The 25,721-nt window shown below is 38.1% G+C and overlaps 1 protein-coding gene across 1 annotated transcript in view; it reads left to right on the forward strand.

The window, feature by feature from the left end:
- LOC149087779 (uncharacterized) overlaps positions 1-25,721 on the forward strand; it is a 227,873-nt gene that overhangs the window by 155,294 nt on the left and 46,858 nt on the right. Inside the window, exon 8 of the mRNA XM_089231704.1 lies at positions 15,431-15,578. Coding sequence (XP_089087830.1) covers positions 15,431-15,578 — 148 coding nt within the window. The remainder of the gene's footprint in view (positions 1-15,430; positions 15,579-25,721) is intronic.

Genomic DNA, 25,721 nt, shown 5'->3' on the forward strand with positions numbered 1-25,721 from the left:
AGCGCGAATAAAAAATAAAAGATCAGACACATCATATCGTGTGCTTTTCTCCATGCTCTAAATGTCTGAGTGATTTCTACTCCTCCCTTCCAACGCGTCACGAATTGCAGCGTTATCATCATTATCATCATAATAGTGTATACGAGACTAAAAAAAGGAGCTATAACACATTAAAAAGAAATATTTTAATCGATAGCAATGCACTAATAATAATAATAAAAGAGAAATTTTCTCCGGGATCGATCAAAACAGGAGACAAAAAAAAAGGGGGCCAAGGTCGGTGAATAACACCTAGCAGGTGATGGAAAAAGTAACAATGGTAACAGGAATTCCAAATTAGATCCGTCACGTGTCTCAATGGCTCTTCTCCGTTCAAAAGAAGTGTATTAACAACACTTTCTAAGCTGCTGTATGGAAGGATACTTCTGTTAAACATTTATTTCATTCGGGGCCGCCCTTACCAGACTCGGGGCCCGGTGGGGAAATAACACAGTGGGGTTATGTGTGTATCAATAGTTGTAAAGTACCTAAAATGTTCAGGACCACCCTTCCTTGTGGAGAGAGGGGAATCGCATCTATTATTTCAGAATATACAGAAATGCTGAGAAATATACAAACAAAATATTTTAAAGCTACAGTTGAATGTAAATTACCACAAAAACCGATGAAAATTGAGCACTGAAGGTAATTTAAAATTAATGACAGAAACAATTCCCCGAACTAATGAAGATTTCGGATTCGATGAGCTAAAAACAATTTGAAGAAATAATTCCAGCATCAATGAGAATTCAGAGTTATAATGAAAGAAATATAATTTCGGACATGATAAACGAAATAATTTTTTCGAATTGATGCGAATTCAGAATTAACGGAGGAACTGATTCCAAAATAGATGAAATTCAGAATTAACGGAAGGAAAAAAAATCCAGAATTTAGATAGATACACATAATTAATGGTGAAAAAAATAGCAAAATTAATGAAGATACAAAATTAAAAGTAGAGAAAATTCCGTAATTGATGAAAATATAGAATTATTGGAAGAAAAATTCTAAAATTGATGGTAATCCAGAAATAACGGTAGAAAAATTCCAAAATTGATGAAAATTCGGAATTTACAGAAGGAAAAGAAATTCTGGAATATATCAATGGAAATACAGAATTAATAGAAGAAAAAAATTCAAAAAATTGATGAAAACGCAGAATGGAGAAAATTCCAGGATTGATGTAAATGCAGAACTAACAAAAGAAAAAAAATCAGAATTAGTGAAAAAACAGAATTGACGGAAGAAAAATTGCGTAATTGATGAAACTATACAATTAACGGAAGAAACAAAAATACAGAACTAAAAGAAGTGATAATTCCAGAATTAGGTCTCGGAAAAAAATTTCCAAAATTGATTAAAATGCAGAAATAATGGAAGTCATAATTGCAGAATTCATGAAAGTCCAAAATTAACGGGAGGAAAAATTTCAAAATTGATGAAAATTTAGAATTAATGGAGGGAAAGAAAAATTGCATATATATAATTGAGATGGAAATGCAGAATTTTAACGGTAGAATTTTTTTTTTTTCCGGAATTGGCAAAAGCTTGTAGTAATTTCATTATTGGCACACACCCTAAGGGCGGCCCTGATTTAACTAACCCTTTTAATCTCACGCACCCTTTACCAATCTCACGGGGACCCTCAGTCCCGCGTCACACCTTTTGGGAAATAACAATCTAAAGGAGCACGTCAATTGTAAATTATCCTGACAGTTATTAGGGAAAAGAATTGTTCTTCTCCGAAAATGCCTAAAAAAACATCAGTTTTTGAAAAATTTTCTATTTATTTGCTCTCGGCTCGAAACTAATCGAACTGATGGCTTCTGGAGTAATGGTGGATGTACCACACACACACACACTCACAAAATTCACCCAATATATATACATACATATGGTTGCCACAGATTAGACATATTTGAAGGGTTCGTGTGAGGAGGGGTGGTGAAAATATTTGCGCACTCTCTTCTATTTTTTCACCCCAAAAAATATTAGATAAGTTGCCATAGAAACTAGTTGCAGAATTCGGAAACATATGGTGCGGTTTGGCCTCCTGTCGTGTATGAGATTGGCCCTTGTATCCCCTTCTGTTATTATTATCATTATTATTTTTTGCTTCCCATGATATGGTGGTCGTTGTACAAGTCGAATTTATTTTGATATAACAAACGCCAAATGTTGACCGAATGTGTCTGCGTCGTGTTTGTTTTTTTGGCGTAATTGTGTTTGTGTAAAGAGAAGTAAATGTTTTCAAGTTATTTCCTTCTAAATAATTGGGAGCAATGAATTGCTTAGGAAAAAGGTTGATATGTTACGGTAAATAAATCGTTATCATACATAAATAATCGGTTATTATGCATACTTACCAAGTATTTTGGTAATTTTGATACCAAGATTCATTGCTTTTACTGGCGATTATGTATGATACCCAAGCGTTATTAGTAAATTCGATAAATGCTAAAAAATGATGTGTAATAATGATAATTTGATAAAATCATACGTATCATCGGGATACTTTGTAAAATTTGTTGAATAAGCCTTAGTTGTTATATCGAGGTCTAATTTTAGAATTCATCAAATAAGAGTTTGTTATATTGGAGTCTGTTTGAATGCGCAGACAAAATTTATCAAATCCACCGTAACATATGAATCAACCTTTTCCCTAAACGATTCATTGCTCCCAATATTTAGATGGAAATAACGTGTAAAAATTCGTTAAAGCAAGTAATTAGTTAAATGACGATTATTAATTAATTGGGGTGTGACCATAAAATTTGTTAAATGAGAGTTCGCTATATCGAGGTCCAATTTCAGAATTTGTGGAATAGGAGTTCGTTATATCGAGGTCCGATTTCAGAATCTGTCAAATAGGAGTTATTTCGGGGATGTTCGAAAAAATTCGTTAATTCAGTGGTTCATTATATCCGGTTCAGACTCTATCTTACAAGTACGGTCATCTAAATAATAAATCTTACCATGGCAATGAGACCGACTTATAGTAATGACCAATACGAAAATGGCAGTTACGCATGAATAACCGGCAAATGTTATGAATTCAGTACGAGTCATCATGTTTACCAACCACGCTTAGGTGTTATGCATAATCGCCGGTAAAAAGCGATAATTTACCGTAAAGCATAGTACACGAAATAGCAGTTTCTTCAGGTTCAGTAACATACACATCGACTTATCTTTTGGCCACTCAGTGTATGGTGAACAAGAACCTCCCCCCCGAATCCTACCTGATACATCAGCAAAACGTTAAAACGGAATTTACTGAGCACGGAACATTATAAGACTTGTTCTATTCAATTCCAACGTGAAACAGAATAAGCGCACAAGATAAGTTTTGCTCCCGTTTTCTTTTTTTCTTTTTATGACTCACCTACTGTTTGTTCCCATCATGTTGTATTTTATGCAAATGAACTTGATGATTTATTCAGTTCGTCGTCGTTTCCGGTTCCTCCCCACCGTCAGCAGAGAAAGAAATAAAAATGCTTAAACATCGAAAACGAAAAATAAAATATTATAATTTCATTTCTTCTCTTTTTTTCTGTGGAGGAAATAAAAACCCATGAAATTCCATCTCGTTCATAAAATAACACGATGGGCGTTTAAAAAGAAAAGAGCGACGAGAAATTACTTTCCTCGTATCTTCGTGTACAACCGTAATTTCAATTCTTTATTTCGTTCGTATTTTCTCCAGAATATCGTAAAAAAAAAATAATTTTCCTGGAAAACATAAAAATGTCGAAACACCTTCAAACAAGCCAAGATCTTGACGGTTCGCTAATCCGACGTTGTTTAAATCCGGATATTACCGAAATTCACACGATACCAAAATCCCAAGAAACCTAAATCCCGACAAAAATGAAATGCAAAAAAATATTAATCCCGACAGCCTTGAAATTCCAATCCCGAAAGTGCCTAAATGCCGATACCACCTGAGATCTCGACGACACTGAAATCAAGAAAACCCTACTTGCCGACAGCGTTGAAATTATAATCCCGACAGTACCTAAATCTCTTAGCACTGAAATTGAGACAATACCTAAATCCCTATGCATAGAAATTCAGACGACACCTAAATCCCTTAGCACTGAAATTCAGACGATGCTCAAATCCCTTAGCACTGAAATTCAGACGATGCCCAAATCCCTATGCATAGAAATTCAGACGATACCTAAATCCCTTAGCACTGAAATTCAGACGATACCTAAATCACTCAAATACAGAAGAAAAGCTAAACGTCTACAGCCTTGAAATTCCAATCCCGAAAGTACCTGAATAGTACTTTCTAAGTCCTTAAACAGGTAATAAGTCCTTAAACAGGACTAAAATCCCGAGAGTCGCTGAAATTCAGACAACACATAATCACGACAATAGAATTTCTTAATTTCATTACTTGTTATCTATGACAGTTTTTGGAGAGAGGACATACGGCTCATTATTGTTTACGAAGGTGGCTGATACGAAGATATATTTAGGAAAAAGAAAATTCAAGTGCCCTTTCCAGAAATCGAACCCAAGTCCTCTCACTTGCCGGGTAAGCACCCTAGACCACTAGACTCATTATTGTTTGTAAACAAAAGAATTTCTTTTTGTTTTTGCACGAACAGTTTTGTTTTTCTCACAGAGGTTTTACAATCAATGGCAATCATGTAAATTATGTAGCAAAACTATTTGTTACTCCGTGTTCCATTTTCAAACAAAGTCAGCTGCTGGAACCAAAGAAGTATAGACCAATCAATTCCAAAGACTACTCTAGATGGAGGTGCACATTAGACTTCCCTACCTTTGGATTCCAGAGGTTGAAGACTTGGAAGGAGATGGAAATTTCATTTGTCATCAAGATTTTGCCAATGTGAATTGATGCGGCATCGATTTAGTGTCTTAGACATGGTCGAAATCTTGATGGCAAATGAAATTTCCATCTTCTCACAAGATATAAACGTCCAGAATCAAAAGTTGGAGATCCTTACTTGCTCTCTATATTTTTGTTGCAACAGCTGAAGAGTTTGTTTGAAGATGGAAAAAGCGCCATATTGGATCAAGAGTTCGGCAAAAAAGTCCATAGAAACATCATCGATAAAGCGGTTTCGGGATGTCTGGTGATTTTGCCCGATGCTGATCCTATCAAGAGATTGTGGACTCTCGCTAAAAAAAGAAAGAAGCTGATCAATTAATTATACAAACCATCTGCTATCTGCTCTACGATAGCGACGATGGGATTCATGATTGAGGTCTAATGTAGATCTGGCAGGAGACTCATCAATTCGATATCTTGATGCATAAAATCCATGGTCAAGGACAAAGATTGCCACAGTACGCTGTATTTACCAGCCCGCGTTTTTTCACATTGTCAAAACAAATGCATATGTAATTTTGAGTTTGCAGAAATGTCCCGTTTTCTCTACCCGTAATGCGAAGATTCAACTGTTCTTGGTTTACATACAAAAGCACGAAAGAACATTTATTCGATCAAGTTGATGTAAATTTGCATGGAGATATTCATGTAATAATCCGTTTTAAGTCAGATGTTGTAATTTTTTCAACCTTCAGGGGCCGAATCAACAGACTTTCTGGATATTATTCCGTGTTGAACTTGGGAAGAAAATTCTGTTGTTTTTTTCCACTGAGAAACAAATTTCCCTTCCTAAATTCACCGCAGTATAATATCTCAAAATGTGTCTTGATTTGATGTGTCTGGGCCGAGAAAAAAAATCAACACCATTTCATTCAACACTTACGGGATGTTATAATTTTGTTTTTGAAACAAAGAGGAAAAATTATAGCGGCGTTTTAGGGCACATTCAATCTACTTTTTGCAAATTTTTTTGACACCAATATGCTTAAGAAGAACCTGTTAGAAGATGGAAATGCAAATTACAGCGTATTGTAAATTTCGGCATTCTAACATGAGCATTTCATGAACTGCGCTCGAAATTTTTGAGACGTTCTAATTTTTTAAAACAAACGTGTATATATTTTGTATTTAGAAGGGATTGAAAACGTTAACCTCGGTTGTAACGACAACAAGGTTTCGTGTCGTCAATCTTTCCGTGTCGTTATAACCGAATTTGACTATAATATTTCTGTAAAAAAAAATTTGGCAACAAAACATTTCGTTCATAGAGTTTGTACTGAAACTCCCTCCCCCCCAAACCAAATCTGGTTTTTATGCTAAAAGGGTTTTAATGATTTTTAATAGTCCCATGATGTGGAAGATAGGTGTATATTGTGTAAATATTGTGAAAATGTATGCGTCATCTTTGCATGTCTTCACACGAAACGGCTTTTTTTTTTTTTGCAATATTCAAATGTTTGTTTATGTAACCATGTCTAGACGGCGCTTTTTTACAAACTGTTTCGAAATTTTTCTTTTTGTTTGGCCATTTTTGTAACTTCTTTCTCCGCCTCTGAAAATATCGGTTTTGAATAACATTTCGTAGGCCAACTACAGGCCGTGGTCTTTCTCGCAACATGTTCCGCCATTAATCTTCTCAATGGTTTCCGAAGAAAATAAATAGTTGCGGTTTTCTTTTCGACTCGTTTTGAATCGAAAGCAAGAGAGAGAATCGAGATATGCAAATTCTTAAAAAAAATTTGGTACAGCAACTTTTCAATTCGCGGGCCGTACTTCACCCAGTATTCCTATTGCGGGCCACATAAAGGATAAATTATTTTTTGAAGGCCATATAAAAGCACTTATTCGATGGTTCTTGAAGAGTTGTATGAAAATTGAATTAATTCTTCGATGACCCTCTAAAAGTTTAACCACTTTTTCGTGGGCCGCATTAAAGTCGAGTCACTTTTCGTAGGGCCATATAAAAGTGTAGTTACTTCCTCTTCGGACGTATAAAAGTGTAGGTCTTTCACCTTTTCTGCGAAGAAGTCGAGTCACTTCTTCCAGGGCCGTATAAAATTCGAGTCACTTCATCTACGGCAATAAAAGAGTTGAGTTATTTTTTTAGGGCAGTAGAGGAATAACTATACCATTCACTTACGAGTTGAATAGTACAGCAGAGCATCGATTATTCGAAACAATTGGGGACTGGGTGTGCTCGGATAATTAATTTTTCGGATAGTCGATCATTCACGGAAAAAAAATTGCACCAGTGTCATGGGAGCAATACGAAACAAAGAAACAGTGATATTAAACACAAAACTGTATACATTCAGTACCATACGTCTTACAAATAAAACAAATAATTGACTAGCTTAGTTTGACAAGTTCAAAATGGCCATTAAAGTAGGCCTACAGTTCAGGAAAAGAAGTTCAAAATTTTCTTTTGCTTCAGAGCTGAGACTATCGGCCGCTAGCGGAGCTTCTACATGGCGCGCAGAATTTGAATTTGCCAACTGGAACGCTTTAGGTTAACCGATGTTCCGGTTGATCGATATTTGGATAATCGATGGTGTACTGTATAGTTATTCCCGATGCAACTATATCAACGGTTTAAGCATTGTCATTGACGCGAGCGACACAGATTTCCTGAAAATTGTTTCGTCGGGGTCAATGAGGCAAACAGAATGCTCGGTTTCATTCTTGAGAAGGTGTCTTCGCGTTCTCCTGGAGTGATCCACTTTTCCAGGGCTTCGTTCTTCCCGGACACCGGAATATGCCGTAACGTTGTGGAGACTATACCTACAGAGATACATAGAATTCGTTGAGCGGGTGCAGAGAAAAGCTACGCGTGCTCTTGTTGGCACACGGGGCTTAAGCTATGAAGAGAGACTCGATTTTCTGAATGTGTTTACATTGGAAAAACACAGGTGGCAGAGATGTGATCGAAGTGTTCAAAATCTTCAACGAGTTAGATAGATTAATACACCTTCAATTGAGTGCTTCGACAAGGGAACACCAGTATCGATTGGTGCCGCTGTGCGGCCATGTGGTGACATTGGCGTTCTCGCATCGCGAAGACTCGGGTTCGAAATCCCCCGGCGGCACAGTCGGTGGTCGGCTGAAGTTGATTATCTGAGGCTTCCAACTTCGAGGCGTGAATACGAACCTATCTCTTCGTTAAAAATTCCAGCCACAGCGAGCAATGCAACGGTACAGATTTCGAATCACTTTACTACTCATTGTTCGAAAAATAGATGGCAGCACCAAGAGTTCACGCAAAACACCATATACGCACTCAAACTGTTGGGTACCCATGAAAACTTCAGGCACAACTAATAGGGAAGAAAATTGTCCGCGGCGATAGATCGGAGTTTTGCGCGGTTTGAAAGGAGATAAAGAAAGTATCGGTTGGTATAGACGACAACTTCCGGTTATGGTGTCGCAAGGAATTTTTTTTTCAAACAGGGTATTAAAGATATGGAATAGCTGACCCACTAGTGTCATGAATTCTACTACAATTAAAAATAAGTGATAAAAAGGGATAAATCGAGAAACCATCCACATACTTAGACAAAGGAACCATAATTTTTTTATGGGGCGGTGCATTATATTCTACCATACTGATTATTATTATTTTGTGTACTATTATTATTACTACTATTAGTATTATTTTGTGTTGCTGTATTTTGATATGATACGATCTTTGCTGTATTTGAAATCAAGTTACTTTTCCGAAGGCCGCATAAGAGTCAAGTCACTTCTTTAGATGGTATGAAAGCCGAGTCACTTTTTCCAAAGCCGTATAAGCCCTGTTTAATTTTTCTAGGGCCATATAAAAGTCAAGTCATTTCTTCTATGGCCGTAAAAGTGACTAATTATTTCTTTGAGGAACGTATGTATTTTTTTTATTAGTCATAAGAAAAAATAGATGAAATCTATTTAGTTTTACGTTTTGAATCACTCCTTGGGCAAGAATTCATGGACTCACACTTATAACAATCATTCAACCTGTTACTCGTGGCACCACGGTCCTCCGCCGTTAAAAAACAAAACAAAAAACTCAATGCTTTTCTCTAATTCCATGCTCACAAGCCTCGCCCCACATCATTCCTCTCATTTCCCTTAACCTTAGCACTACACCGGTCTGATTATGAGCACATATCGGAATTACCGTATCGGAGCTCTTCTTCTAAATACTGACCGTAATCAGTGCTCGCGCTTCAAAGAAGGTTAAAGACCCTCCCCTCTGCTCTACAGGATAAAAAAGCCACAGATCGAAGTAAGCTAATCACGCAAAATTAAAAAAAAATTAAATAAATGAAGCTAGTTCTTTTTGTACAAAAGCGCATAGTTGTAATACTCTGTATTTTCAAAGTCGAAAACAGATTTAACCTAAGAAAACACAGTATATAAAAAATACCCTCTGACTTTCGTGGACAAAGTCAATGTTAGTCGATTAAAATCTTTCCGCTGGGAATCAAACATGTAGGAATACGAAGCACGACACGGAAATCTCTCACGCAAAAATACATCAACCTCAAATATTTCCAATAATCCATCGTTTTTCGGCAATACAAAGAGAAATATATCAACAAACAAGCAAAGGACACTCTCTTTGGCATTACAAATGAGAGGGGTTAGTTCTGTTTACTTGTCAGGAATGTCTTTACATTTATCGGAATTTTATGTTTGAATGTATCAAGGCCTTGCTGTGTATGTGTGTGTGTAGGCTATTCCTTTTCATTCTTCTCCATGGAGAAGTGGAAAAAGTTAATGGTATCGCTAAAATTTAACCCGTTCACGACTTCTCCAGATGTCAAAGGCTCGTGCTAGAAGGGAATTTGCACCACTGATTACCGAAACACGTATGGTAGGACGGACAATACGTGTGACCTCCAAATGCAACAATCATTCAACCTGCTGCTCGTGAGCACCACGGTGCTCCCCGGCGAAGGGCACTTGATGTTTTTTACAATTTCATACTCACATGAACGTGATCGATACCTCAAATAAATGTTTTTTGGAGAGAAGCATATATACTTATATAATACACACATATATACATATAAGCATATAAATATTACGTGTTTTCTTTTTAAGTTGAAACTTATTGGGCCTATGTACACACTGTAAAACTCTCCTCTGATTTCCGTGGACAAAGTCAACGTTAGTCGATAAAAATCTTTCAACTGGGGACCAAACATGTGTGGAAAAAAAGCACGAATCGGAAATCTCGCACGCAAAAATACATCGTTTTCATCTACCTCCCGAATATTCCCAATAATCAGTTGATTTTCGACAATGCAAAGAAATATATCAACAAAAAAAAAAACAAGCAAAGCTCTCTCTCTCTCTCTCTCTCTCTCTTTGGCATTACAATTGAAGGGATTGGTTCAGTTTTCCTGTCAGGAATGTCTTTACATTTATCGGAATTTTATGTTTGAATGGATCAAGACCTTGCCGCGTGTGTGTGTGTGTGTAGGCTACTTCTTCTCATTCTTCTCCACAGAGAAGTAGAAAAAGTTAATGGTATCGCTAATGAAACCTGTTCACGATTTCTCCAGAAGTCAAAGGCTCAGTTAAACTCGTGCCAGAAGGGAATTTGCGCCACTGATTACCGAGACACGGATGGACGGACGGACACTACGTAACAAACGAAAACAAAAAAAAACCGCTTTCTTCACCACAAAACACATTTTTTCAATTACACTGAGAGCGAGAGCAAAAGAAGGTTACGAGTGTACCTCCTTTGGAGTAATTTTTCTTTGCTGTTTTTGTAGAGACCCCGTGCTCCTCGTTCTCTTTCAAAGAGAAGAGATATAAAAAAAACAACAACAACAAAACAATTCGGGCTTGACCCCAAAGTAGCCGCGCTCTGCTTTTTAATTACTATTGTAGTTGCGCGTTGCCTCAGTTATTTTTGGGCAAGAAGGGTAAAAAAAAAAAAAAACCACTTTTCCTCCGCAATAACATTTTGGGTGAAACGGCTCTCCAAGAATACCTAACTATCCGCCAACTGAAGGGGCAGCGCGGAATTATAAGCGGAATTTGTGCCATTGATGCCTCTGGAATCTCTCTCGAGATCTGCCGCTGAATCGTCTTCACGAGAACATGCCGGCGGCTGATGGTTTCTAGATTGACGGAGAGTCGAGAATACTACACAAATTTGGAACTGTTAGATAGCTTTAAGTTATAAATTCTTGATAAACAGTTAGAGAGAGTCTAGTTTTCTCTCATACAAATAGAGGATAGTGAAGGTTTAAGAGGCCACACGATTCAGTCGTTTCTCAGTTTGTACTCACTTCATATAGTGAGCTTTGGCATCACTGTATAATAGCGTTTCTCAACCTATGGTTCGCGGATCAGAGGTCGTCCGCAGGCACACTAGATAACTGTATGAAAAATTCTTCCATTGGTATGTAATCGATATTACTAGTATAAAAATATGAGTTTTCTCAAATAATAATTGAATCTTCATACTTAGGCTCACCATACCTCATCAAGAAAATGGGGGAAATTACTGATTTTAGCCAAAAAATGTAATTTATGACGAATTTGCTAATTACTGCGAAAATGTGCGAAGAGTGGGGGGGGGGGAATAAAAGGCTGTTACAAATTGCATTAAAAAAAAACGTATTTGACGAAAAAACCATTCAAATGAATGGATGACCATATTTCATTGAGAAAAATTATTATGGGGACTGGGACCTTAAATACGGGAAAATACTGGACGTCACCGACCGTCATCAAAAACATCACCAATAAGTAGTCGGAAAAATCCCTGATTGTAGCTAAAACCGCTGACAAATTGAGGAAAAAAAACGTTGAATCTGAAAAAAAAGAGCAAGATATGAATATCTGTAGCTATAATTATCATAATTATGAAAACGCTGTTTATTCACGGTTTTAGTGAACATTATGAATTTAAATACGCATTGGTGAAAAAAAGAAATGGGACAAATGTATAAAGTGGTCCGTAATACCGAAGTGGTCCGTGGAATGTTTTCAGACATTTTACTGGTCCTTGGGTTTAGAAAGGTTGAGAAACGCTGCTATGTATGACATAGACAAAAGTGGGAGCTGGTAAGCGTATATACAGGATATTTCAGATATACGTGTACAAACTCGTGGGAGAGGTAATGTGCATAAAGACGAATAGGAAATATGTGGAAGAATCGCAAGGTCTGTGCTCAACTATACTGTGGTTCACGTCCGTCTGAGCGAACTGCTTGCGTCCCCTGGGAGACGGGGGGGGGGCGAGCACGCAGTTTTCAGTACATTACATTCAAAAGTCACCGGTAATATCGCATTTTGGAGTGGGAGGCAGGAGTCTGAGGACATCCTCAGATTTTTCCGCCATGACCCGTATTCTTTTGAATAACCAGCTCATACCCCTTGTGGGGACAGAGCGGAGGTTATGGTCGGTTTGTTGTTATTGTGTTCAAGACTGTACGATAATTGTACATATACTAAAATTGGAACGATACAGAGATCACTTAAGAGCAGGGACGCAAGGGAGGGGGGAGCAGGCGGATCTCGTGCCCCGGGCGCTGGACCAGGGGGGGGGCGCAAATTTCATTCTGAATCCTGTCCTTGAACATTATAAGGCGGCGTTAAAATGTGCGCTTGTCCCGGGTGACCAAGCATTTAGTTTTGCGGCCCTGCTTTTAAGAGACTCTCGGCATATTCACAGACCACTTGAGCGACCAGCTACACAGTTCCAAATCACTCAAGCGGCCCTCGCGGCACACATCTACAAATCACATTACTGAAGTGACTGCGGCGCTGTTCCAGATCACTTGAGTGGACTGCGACACGTTTTCAAATCAATGAAGTGGTCCGCACTCTCCTAAAGGTTGACCACCCTGGATGTACGTGTTGTTTTCTTGCCATCCAGTGTTATCTGTAAAGGTTCAATCAACTCTCATTATTATTTATGAACTGATTATTATCTTTTTTTACGTCAATTGCCTATTATTTGACTGAACTGTAATTTCAACAATTTTAACCCGGACTCGCTCATCAGCGTTGTCAACACCGGAGACATGTCCCTCGTACCTAAACACGCAGCAAATACGGTTCTAATGTTGATGGTTGTCTTTTTTTCTGACCGAAAAACGATTCAGTTTTTATATCGATTGTCGATCTCGAGATTAGCTGGTGCTCATGCGACTTCGTGTGCTTTTCACGTTAATTGCTGTGGTTATGGTGATAAACGTGAGCTTCTTCCAATCGCTAAAAGCGTTTTTTGTAAGAGTAGTAATGGGTTGAGCGTGTCGTTCGGTGTCGGGGCAACCCTCACAGTATTTTATGTTTAAATTGCCATTATAATTCCGAATGAAGCTCACACACGCGTTACTTTTCATCACTCTTTCCACACCATTTTTTGCAGTGACTGGTTGATTATTTAGAGATTAATTTACATTATGATTGATTTATCTTTTGGTAAAATCAATCTTTAAGGTTTCCGTTGTTTCATTGATAATGGTGACTTTGGTGTGTGCAAATAACAGGAGAGATAGAGATAGAAAGATCTAAAACCTTTTTTTCCTATTACAGAGACATAGCACAAAAATGAATTTTCTCATTGTCATCCTACACGAGATTTCTTTTACATACGTGTAAAATGTATATTTTATACTTATAATTATATATATTTTGTGTCTATATGATCATCTGTACACTAGTGTGGTTTAACGTGCATTTTTTTTTTATCCAATTCATCACCTCCCCTTTTCCTCTCTCTCTCTCTTTTTAATGTATCTGCGTACGTATATGTTTGCTTCTGCCTCAAGCAGAAATGAGGTAACTATCTATGGTGTACTATTTTGGATTGAAAACGGGAGAAAAGTTGCGAAACATTTTGTGGGTGTGGACGAATTCGATAGACCGTCCTGCGATTTGTTAGACAACGTTTGTGTGTATCGATACTGTGCACGTTCGCATAGGATTTTTGTGTAGTAAGACCAACGTGACCACATTGGAATGCACCCGTTGACTTCTAAATGATTGCGCTAAGCTAGTTTGATTGCAGTCCCGAAAGCTTGAGACTAATCTCTCTCTCGTACCCCTAAATCTAGCATCCCAATTAATTCCCTGCGGGAGACTTCCATGGACTTAGTTTCTGCTCGTAATCCAGTCAATATTACAATCTAAAACACGAAATTAGTATTTTTAGCCGCGGTTGGATTTTCCTTTTTTTGAGTAGATTTCTCGTATTTTTATTCTTTTTTTGGCAGAGAGATTTTAGTTACGGTCAATTTCAGCAGTGACAGATTTCTTGAAAGACGTGTTTATGAGAGATAATTTCGTTACTTCGGTATACAGTTTTCATTCAAAAAAAAAAACAAAGTTGTATGAAATGATAATAATCGAATATCTAGAGCAGCGGTTCTCAACCTTTTTTGACTCGCGGAGCCCTTTTCAGTATATAATTTCTATGGCGGAGCCCTGCTTGACTCGAGGAGCTCTTTTTTGTACATAATTTTTATGGCAGAACCTTGTAGGCCTTTCTTATTTACTTATCTATCGAATTTACTGATTCATTTTATTTTCCTCCAGTCGCCGCGGAGCCCTGGGAGTTGCACACGGAGCCCTTAGTGCTACGCGGGGTACCGGTTGATAACCGCTGATCTAGAGGATGCATAAACTGTCAAGTCAAGCTTCAGTACGTCCAGCAAATACAAATTTCGAGACATTTAACTGATCTGCTTTCTAATGATTTTCTATGAGAAGTCGGACGTCACGAGTAGAATGTTTGAGGTTGCGACGAAAGAAAAAAAAAGTTTATCGACACATTAATCGATATGATTATTCCACGTAGGTCAGCCGAGATTATGACACCTAGGTATTTAAATTGAGAAACTTGGGATATGGTATGTATACGTTAAGTATAAGAATTCGAGGGGGGTAGAGATTTACGATAAGCTTTCGTGAAAACTGTTTTAGAGAGGTTGTGATAGGCATATGTCAAAATGAGCACCAGGCTGAAATAGAAACAAGATTACGTTGTAGAATTTCTTGATCGGACTTGTGATTAATTATGCGGTAAATTGCATGCATACATACTTGCAGGCGGTAAATTACGCAGTCATTAGCAAAAAATCTAATGGTGCAGAGAAGAGTTGGGGGTTTCATGCAGATCGTTTATATATATATATATTAAAAACAATACAGGTGAGAGAGCACCATTGTATATAACTTAGAGCCAGAAGAACAGAAAGAGAGAGAGAGAGAGAGAGAGAGAGAGAGAGTATATTTATAAGAATAACGCTGGATATCTGTTATTACATCATCAATGAATGAATGAAACGCGAATCGAGAGAAAGACCGTATTGTGATAGGTCTTTTCTGAAATTGACATCTTCTCTCAATTCAGTTGGAGAAGAATAGGACATCGAAAGCCGGCCATCAAATCCAAGGACACCGGACAATGTCCGATGCCCGCAATTCACTTTATATATAAATAAAAATGTCAATGGATGTCTTCGATGCTTCTCGTTTTTTGATATAGGTTTTTTTTTTGTCTGCTGTATGTAGTTGTCCCGTCGGCTTGGAAGAACTTCGGAAATACTCTGAGGGCAACGTTTCAACTTATTACGTTCCTTTCCGAGTGTTGCCGTCTCTGGCAGGTGCCGAAATCGAGTTCTCCTGCGTCTTGTCTTGGTACGACGAAGCATCTATTTTGGTATGTATATGAATTTTGAAAAATTGTAAAAAAAAAAAAATAATTATTATTTTCGACGAGTTTATAATTGAACAACCGGATGATGCGAATCAGAGCTGGTCTAGATATAGTTCGTATGATTTTTCGTTGATTGTTGCTCATACCTCAAAGAGGGAAAATTCAATTCTTTATTATGATTATCTTACACAGAGGGTGGACAAAAATATGGTAGCACCCGACTCTCAGTAGCATTTTTGTCGGTGATTGAGTGGTGGTTCGAACCCCGTTGACGGCAAAGCGGTGGTTGACTGAAGTTAGTTTTCTACGGTTCATCGACAAAATAGTGATATGGGAGAGGCAGAAACTTTACTACTACACCAACCAAGCCCATACAGTGAACGTAAATCTGTCAGCCAATAGAGAGATGATTAAAAAACAGAGAAAAACTAGAAAATATATATGTGAAAATGCCATTTATATACGTCATCTTAAAAATTTCTTCTTTAAAAAAAAAAAATTCAATTTCGAAATCATCACAGGATGATTTTGAGCAGGCTACTATGCTCGTCGTCTGTGGATAATTGGAACGCTTCAAGGGTTGAGGCCGGTCGTCTCCACTGGAAGCTACTAAGAGGGAAAACAAGTAGTGCGCAAGACTTTTATAGAACGATCTTGCAAATTGTTCAGCGACTTGTTTTCGCTTCTAGTAGCTTACAGTGGGAACGGTCGGTGTAAGGGGATTGTAAATGTCACAGGTAGTTGCATGAAGAAAAAACTACAGCGCCACCTGCACCAATAAACTATAATAAAAATTTAATATCATTCACATGCAATCACGTGAGGTTTTTTTCCATAGTTTGTGCACCTTCTGTATGTTGTTAATTGTCATATTGCTCGGTTCACCGTGATATTTCATCCAGCATGACACAGCTGAAGGATATCTCGTATCTATGATCACTAGAATTATGATAGAATAGCGAAGGCTTTTACGGGAATATGTCATTAGGAGAGGATGGCGCGTGCTGAAGTAAGTCGTGCTGCAGTGGAATTTATGCTTCTAGACTTTGAGCTTCCACATCTGGGGGGATATGAAAACTAGTCAGTCATTTCTGGACTAAGGATGGCTTAGGAGATCACGGGGCTCCATTCTCGTCACCAGTGAAGGTGTCTGCGATACAGATTTGAATTATAACCCACCCCCCATCTGTTTCGTTGCTTTGATTCATTTTGTCTACATCTGCTTTGTTGTTTCGGTTTTTATCGTCCACATCTGCTTCATTGATTTGATTTTTTTTCGCTCACATCTCTTTGTTGTTTCAGTTTTTTCTTTCACATCTGCTTTGCTGTTTTGATTCGGTTTCGTACATATCTGCTTTGTTGTTTTGGTTTCTTTCATCCGCACCTGCAGTGACAATCCTCAGTGGTGACGAGGAAAATCATCGACGTCATCTTTTTGGCTGCCCAGAAAGGACTGACTAGCTCTCGTATCGACGAAGATGTGGACAAAACGTCTGGAAATTCTAATTCCACTAGACCACGGCTCGGGACTATCTTCTCACCTACATAAATATCACAAAAGCGTTCATTCTTCTACAGATATCCCAAGAGAACTATCTTCTCACCATCGTCTTTTGGGTTTCGCCTGAAACGCCTTTGCAAGCAATGCGCTTTTTTCATCCTTACAAAAGAGTTTCAAAGAAGTGCTCGGACCTATAAGGCCATCTCACTGTGTTTATTCTCACCAAGTCCCGTGGTAGTCGAGAGAGTCACGATATTTCCGAGATACGTTAAAAGCTATCTAGAGGGTCCCCTTGTCTGTACCAAGAAGAAGAAGTGAAGACGCACACACTTCCTGTTAAACACATCTGCTCAAGATCAACTTTCTACATCTCCTTCCGACAGCAAACTTTTCTACGGGACTGTTTAAATAATTTCACGCTCTAATCCCGAAATAGAGGAAAAAGAATCCTCTGCTTCTTCCAAAAAGTTTGTTTATTTTTACTCATCATGGGTTTAGAAGAATAACAAGGGGAGAGAGAGAGAGAGAGAGAGAGAGAGAGATAGAGAGAGAGAGGAGGGGAAATAAAACGGGGCGGATTAAGTGAATCGTTGCTTTCAAAAAATGAAAAACGAGGTGGAGTTGAAACGGCGTAAAAGTTCAAAATTGGCTTCGCGAAAAACATTTCCCAGCGTATCTGATATTTATATGCATACAACATGGGTCAAATACCGAGGAACAAGGAGTAGTTTGTAATTCAGTTCAGAGAAGGAAATCTATCTTGTGATTTTCAAGATACTGGTATGAAATATATAATCACTTGCTATCATTAAGTGTTGTTTCACACCCTGATACAGAAATAAGCAAAGCTTTTGCAAACCTCAGCTGAGATCTTCAACATTTTTCCAGTTCTCTAGTATCATTCCAACAACTTTTTTCTGAAGCAGTGCAGCATTCATCAAAATTATTTTCTCTGGAAAATTATTAGTTGTAATTATCACTAAAATTTTCATAAACAGTATACACATCGCATGTTTTCACGATATGGCAGTTTTCCTGTTGTCTTTGAACTTTGAAGTTTTTTCACCCATGGTAGAACTCTTCAAATTTCTCTTACTCAGACTAGTGCAATATGTGAATTCCTAAATAAAACTTGAATGATGAAGCTTTAAACTTCAGGCCATCGACCAACAGCACGACATTAGTCGAAATAATTAAGCACTGTTTGCTAATTCGAAGAACACCGTGGTGCTCACAAATAGCTAGTTGAAGGTATCTAGTACACTGAGAACAGAACGCGCACCTTTTAAATCTGAATAGGTATTTAAAAAAAAAAGTGAAGTGTTTTGTAACACTGGCACATTCCTTGAAATGAGTCCTGAATTAAAATCCAGAATTCCCTTCAAACGGAAGACAACGCTGGAGCCATGGATGCTGGGATTAAACAGAGTTAGGGATCCTGGTCCTTGTTGCTGATCGTGGATATTAAAAAGTGGGGAAAAAATCGATAGGGATCCATGGCTAAGTAACTTGCGCACAATGGGTGAAAACTGCACTGTGGCATAGGCGGAGATAGACTTGAAACTCTGGGGGCATGATGATGATGATGATGTCAATTCATATATACGCAAATACAGAACTCGTATAATCGTACATAAATACATATATACATACATACTACATAAATCGTATCTCCGCCCATGCACTATGATCAAAAGTCATGCAAAGAATATTATTCTTACCGCCATTGTTCACAATAACAATAACAAAAACATTCTATCAATTATATTGAGCTCGCATTTCAAGAATTTCCCCGAAAAAAATCGTGAAAGAGCGAGGAAACAAAAATGACAAAATTTGCATCAGACCGAAATTTTTGGAACCCCTACCTACAAAAGGGGACATTGTCGAAAGAGCGCAGAGAAGACCTACGAGTGACTTCGATGGAAATATGCAAATGAGATGGTTATAAGAACTTGCGCTCCTAATGCACAATCAGTTCACCGTTGCAAACCGCGTGTGTGGACCTGCTGCACTCTGGCTTGGCATGGACGGGCGCGGGCTGCCGGAGGGGGACGGACGTTTGGTTCCGTTCTGTTGCTCCTTTGGGCGATGAGTGGCGGACGGGGGTGTTCCCTCGTGGACTGGGGGAGCCGAGTGCCTCGGAATGTTTTTGCTGGGTCGGAGATCTGGCGGGCGGTCCACCTGTACTCCTTCTTGACCATCGGAGGTTTCTGGGAGCTTCCCGGAGTGTGGCTGCTTGGGATGGAGTGGGTCCCGGCGGGACGGACCCGGTGGCTTGCGAGTCGGGGGATGTTCGCCGGGCCCGGATGTCAGGAGAGTTCTTCCAGCATGGCCCAGCCGCAAGGTAATCCGCTTATATCCCGCAAGGGACAGAGCGGGGGCCATGTTTGGTGTTATGCTGCACTCTGGCCGTTGCTGGATTTGTGACTCGCCTGCAATGTGTTATCCCCTGTGGTGGTGGTGCTGTAATGGTGGTGCTGTGGTGGTGGTGCAGCACACATACTGCTGTAATAAACGATTCTGTTCGTTATTTGCGTATTTTTTCTTTGACTTGTGTACGTCAGTGCTACCTATTGGCTGTTTTTTAGTTTTTTTTCTGATCTTTTTTCCTGTCTTGAAAAAATTCCTGTGACTTAGCGATGCTAGCCCTTTAAACCGGTTTTTATTTCGGTTATTTTTCCGGTTTTTATGAATTTTTAAAGTCTCTACGGACTCTTTGCTCACCCTGTATTATTGTATTATGGGCATCTTTATTTCAGCCACCTCGTTGAACATTTTGCCTGTTGTGGCCTTTTATGTTTGTATTTGTATCATCATTCACTGAATACTAATACTGTATTACAACAATATATTTTTTAATACTAATACCAATATTCTTTCGAACCAAAGCTCCCCCTACTATTCTAAGTGAACTATACCTCCCCCCCCCCCCCCCGCAAAATATCCTCGTCCTCGCATTGAACCAAACCCCACAAAATGGTCACTTTCACCTTCTTGCAATAGAAATAGAAGGTAAATAAACGTTTTCGACTCATTTGAGGAAAGTTTGTATTCAAGCTTCGTTACGAGCAATTATTTCATCTCATCCGAGAGAGGGCGGAGGGAGGAATTTGGATTCGGGGCTTCAAACGAGGGCCGTGGGAATCGTTCTACAATTCCCACAAAGAAGACGACCTAGTCTTTGACCCAGAAACGGACGTTACCGATGCAAAATGCGTGATGGAAAGTGATTAGAGGATATACACGGGCAATAATACAGGCTGTATATAATTCGGCCTTCGAGCCTCGGCTCGATGTTTGGAAAATCACGGGACAAAAATAATTACTAAACGCAACCAGGTAAAAATAAAAGCAATAATACGCATTTTAGGTACACCAGAAAAGTTTCAAGGGAATATAACGAAACAAATTATATAGAAAACTCGCATCTCTATGGATACATGTAAAACGTCATATCTGGAGTTGGTTGTGTTTTGAGTGAATTCCCGACTCGACACCTCCCTGTAGTTAAACGTGAAAAAATAAAGAGAAGCCTTCATTTGAATATCTACTCACTCACTCACTCACTCACTTACGGTTCGATCAATGCCGTGCATTATTTGTGTCGAGGACCAAGTGCACGTCTGTGTAGAAAAATACGTCTATTTTTCTTTTATTACTTATTTTCCTCCTCTCCATAAGCTTATGATTTCCCGTTTTCAACCGGAAAATGGTTTTAACATCCAAACCCAAATAAATCGATCTTCTCCCTTTCTTTCCCATTTTTCCTCCTTTGTTGGCGTATTCACTGTATGTCCGATTCCATTAATGGGATATGTTCCAAAGAATCTGGAACGACGTTGTCCTCGAAAAGCACGCGATTGTAATTCTATTGTTACTGTGCGTCGTTGTTTATTAACTATATAAAACCTGTATAAGAGGGGATGTTTTGAAAAAAAAATATAGGAGAGGAATATAGAGGACATGGGAGTTATCTATAACAGCTGTTAAAAACACTGAAATATTCTAGTGAAGTCCATTAGGTTAGCGGTGTCCAATTCCCGGCCCACGGGCCACATACAGCCCTTTAAGGGATCCCATGCGGAACGTGAAAGGTGTTCCGGTAGAAATGTATGAATACACGCAACACGATAAAAGATTAGGCTGACCATGTTTCCTTCGTAAAAAATACGAAAAATCGGGATCCATACGGGATATCACCAATTATCGCAAAATATATATATATATAAAATAAATAAATAAATTGTCAAATGTAAATAAATTTTCCAATTATAACCATAAAAAACTGTCAACAAGCAAAAGTTACCTATTACATCCAAAAAAAAAAATTATCGAGGTAAGGTTACAGTTAAAAATGTTGCCAAAGGCAATTATAAGTCATGAGAATAATGTCAATTCTTGATTTTAAAAATTCATATAGGCCTTATTGAAAATAAGGAAAAAACGGGACATAGACACAAAAAAAGTTCTGATGAGGCTAAAATTACAGGAACGTTCCGTAAAAAACGGGTCATGTGGTCACCCGTTGCATACAAGTTTCTAACCTGCAAGCGGCGGAAAAACCGTAAATCTGGCCTGTGGACTGAAAACCTTGTGCACCCCCTGCTGTATTATACAGGGTGTCTCAAAAGTTCTAATTCGGCCTTTATCTCATCAACCGTTCGTCGTAGAGGTATGGTTTCAATTTAAAAAACGAAAATACAGTGTATCATAAAATAAAAAAACATAAATTTTTATACCGACACCCCTGTCCTCAAAAAACGCATTCATAAAGTTGTTACCCTGTCTCTCGTGACGCCAACAAAAAAAGACTTTCACTTTTGTAAGTGCAATATTCGCAGAGATATTAAAATTAAAAAAATCGGAGAAAAATTAGGAAAGAACAGCATAAATGAGGGGAAGAAGCGCCTGTCAGTTTACGCTGTCCTTTCTTGCCTACTCAGTGATTTTCGAATTCAAGTATCTCAGCGAATATTACACTTTGAAACGCGAAACTTTTTTTTCATCTCTCTAATTGGGTATTTTTAGCTCAGGGTGACCAAATGAAAATTAAGAGCTTTTTATTTTATTTCGTGTTGTACTGTATTTTCACTTTCAAAACTGGAACAGGGTGGTATATGAACACATTTTGAGCATATTTTAAACTGGAACCGTACCTCCACGACGAACTTTTCATGCGATAAAGGACGCATTAGGACTTACAGGACACCCTGTGTAATTGTTTTGTTTCCTAAAAGAGAGGGTTAGGAATGATCACAAGATCGCTGTCCGATCTCGCACTTATAACGGGTGAAGACAGTAACAGTCAGCATCAATTACGCTGTGCACAAATGCTGACTCAGTAAACGTGAATGAAGGCTACATGGAGTCAAAATGCCACCAGGCGAGTTTTTCTGCCACTACTTGAAGGGATTGAGAGAAAAGTATTCGCAGATTCGGTTTCGCGTAACAACTGCTGGTGGCCACTCTCCTTGCGGTCATTCTACGCAAAATTTATTGCGTTATGGGCTTCGGAAAACGGAAGCTAAATTATTGTTATTTTTCTCCTCGACCATCTCCTTCCCCCCCCCCCCCCCCCCCGTGGAGTTACCACCAAACTCCATTAGCAGCCTCCATTATCTTAAACGCGCGAATGTATCAGGGAGTTGAGCGAATAAATACAGCGGTAGTACATTATTTTCTTGGGTTGTTAATTCCCCCGTCACACACCATTTTACGGCTTCGATTTTGCTATCGCATTGATTGGCGGAAAACATTGCTCGAACCGCGATTACGTTGCATATGGTAGCAAATTATGGCATGTACAGTGATTTCAACCCTCCCCATCCAAACCAGTAGTTTTCAAAAGGTGCGTACCGGCTCCTAGGGAGCGTCACCAACGTTTGTTGAGGGTGTCGGGGTGAATTGGCTACATTGATGAGTGACATTTCAGTGCTTTTTCAGTTCTTTTTTTAGACTATTTTGAGAGAACTGTGGATAAATGTTCCAATACAAAGGAGGCCGTTGAGGGCAAAAGTTTGAAAACCACTTCTTTAACTCTTTGGTTTTCAGTTCAGGGTTGCCAAAATACAGATTTTAACGATGAAGTCCTGCAGAAATCGTTTTCCAAACCCCTTTTTGATAAGAACGTCGGTTCTACCAACGCCTACTAAAGCAGAAGCTAAAGATGGCGCTGGTTCTACCCTATAAGCACAGACCAGGAACGATGTCAGGAAATTCGTATTCAGGATGTTCATTACCTCTATTTAGGGCGAGAGGATAAGGTCGCCAAAAGTCCATAATTATATGTTACAATTTCTTCTTCATATGTAAAAGTTAGATATTAAAAAACACATGAAGGATTTGATATCGTTTTCCCTCCGATATCAGATTGTATTACTGGTCATAATAATATTTCACCTGCACAGACCTGTTGTTTCTCCACGCACAGAATTTCGATATCCGTGTGGAATGACAAAATAACATGCTATTTTATACATACAAATGAGGCATTTTTTTCTGCGCAGTAAAAAAAAAAACTGCGTACACACAGAAGCATTCATTCTCAAACGTCCATTTTTTGTAAACTTATTCACCACGAAAAAAAACGGTGGCTTTCTTAGAGATACTTCTGTTTGTAACCAACAAACGGGTAAAAGTAAAATTTTGTAAGCAAAAAATATTCCCTTTAGAAAGTATTGAAAAAAACTATAGAAAAAGCAGTCTTCTATTACAATAAGGTCATTAAACTAGAACTTCTGCTGCCACCTATCAAATTGAAATGTAACTGTTACACTTCTTCGATTGAAATTAGAAAACGGTTTTTGATTGGTATGCCGCATTAAAAAAAGCAATACAGTGCGATATCAAAAATTATTTATTAATATTATTCCATATATGCAATAATATTAATTAAATTATTTAATTAAATTTGCCTTTAAAGTTTAGTAATTGATGTTTTCATGTAATAAAACAACGTAAGTAAAGCCCATGATGTTTGGCCTAACTTAGCAATTAGTTATAATACTAGTTCATAAAGTACTTCTACACTTTGCGGTTGTACTTATATTATTTTACAACAAACAAACAACAACTGTTAAAATTTCATGGAAAATTTGATAATTTCATTTATAATATTGTTTCAAAATATTTATTGATATACATTTAATGTATATATTTTTTCATGTAGCACATTAATCGAAAACCGGTCACAAATTTCTCCGAAGCAAAAACTTCATTTTTTATTTTTTTCCAGCTAATTTCCCGATTTGGACCACTGTGCGTCGGCGTTAACACTCCCTAGTTGGCGATGGAATGTTCCAGGGGGACGGTAGAAGCTACGAGTATAACGTAGGATCGTATGGGTTGTATTGCGTTGATGGCGATGGAAGAAAGCAATTTCTGAAGAAGGGGGCGATTGTTCAAAAAAGATTAGGAAACTGCTATAGAGCATAGTTACCCAACCTTTTTTGTCCCACCGCCCCCTTCTTCAGAAATTGTCCCATCGCTCCCCCCCCCCCAACGCAATCTAACCCATAGGATCCTATGTTTCATTCTTCCTACCGGTAGCTTCTACCGCCCCCCTGGAACTTTTCATCGCTCCCAAGGGGACGTTAACGCCCACGTTGGGGATCACTGCTTTATAGGATATAGGACCACCAGGTTGTCGATGTTATAGCCAAGTTGTAGTTACAACCGAGGTTTTAATAACTGAGTTTCACTGTAGCTAAACGTTCGGAGTTAAAAGTCTTCAAATTATAATTTTTTTTTTTTTGTCAATTCCTAATTTTACGACACGAATGAATGCATGAATGCCAGAACTTTGCCACTGGACTTATCCCGTTGCCGAGATCTCTTCCAGCCCAGCTTCGTGGCAGAGTCTGGAACACTTTGTTTTGCGTCAAAAAAGAAAAAAAAAAAAAACCATACAAAATTTTTACAACACATTTTCCTCAGACAATTGAGTATTGTTACGATTAACATATTTTGTGGTGATTACTGACGAGATGGGGTTGGAGTTGGAGAAAATTTTCAAGGTTTCGGTTACGATGAATGTATACATATTCCTAATTTTACGACGGGGACTTCAGCGCATGGTCCACGAACCCCATTTCACCCTCGGAGCTTTTAGTCGTGGCCCGCGGATCATTTCCAGAAAATGGTTGACAACATTGAAAACTACTAATGCTAGAATTAATGAAGGAAATAATTTCGGAATTAATGAAAATTCAGAATTAGTGAAACAAATAATTCCGGAAACAATTTTTGAAACAAATAATTTCAAAAATTAATTTAAAAAAATAACATAAAATCAATGAGAAATAATTTCATAATTTTTTCTCGAAATTATTTCATAATTTTTTCTTTATTTATTTCACAACCACTATAAAAGAATAATTGAATAATTATTGAAAAAAATGATTTCAAGAGGTGATGAGAAGGAATTTAATTTTTCATAATTTACCGAAATAAATAATTACAAAATCATTTAAAGTGATTTCAGACTAAAATTGATCACAAAATTAATTAATTTGATCAGTAATTAATAACAGGCTTTTTCAGAATTAGTGTTAAAAATATTTTCAGAATTAGTCAAAATTGGTAATTAATAAGAGAAGTAATTTCAGAATAAGTAAAAGTCTTCAATTAATTTGTGTGTCTTT

The sequence above is a fragment of the Pholcus phalangioides genome, unplaced genomic scaffold (genome assembly GCF_987345545.1).
Source record: "Pholcus phalangioides strain wild (caught in Gottingen) unplaced genomic scaffold, Ppha-v1.0 ptg000004l_1, whole genome shotgun sequence".
Taxonomy (NCBI): Eukaryota; Metazoa; Arthropoda; class Arachnida; order Araneae; family Pholcidae; genus Pholcus; species Pholcus phalangioides.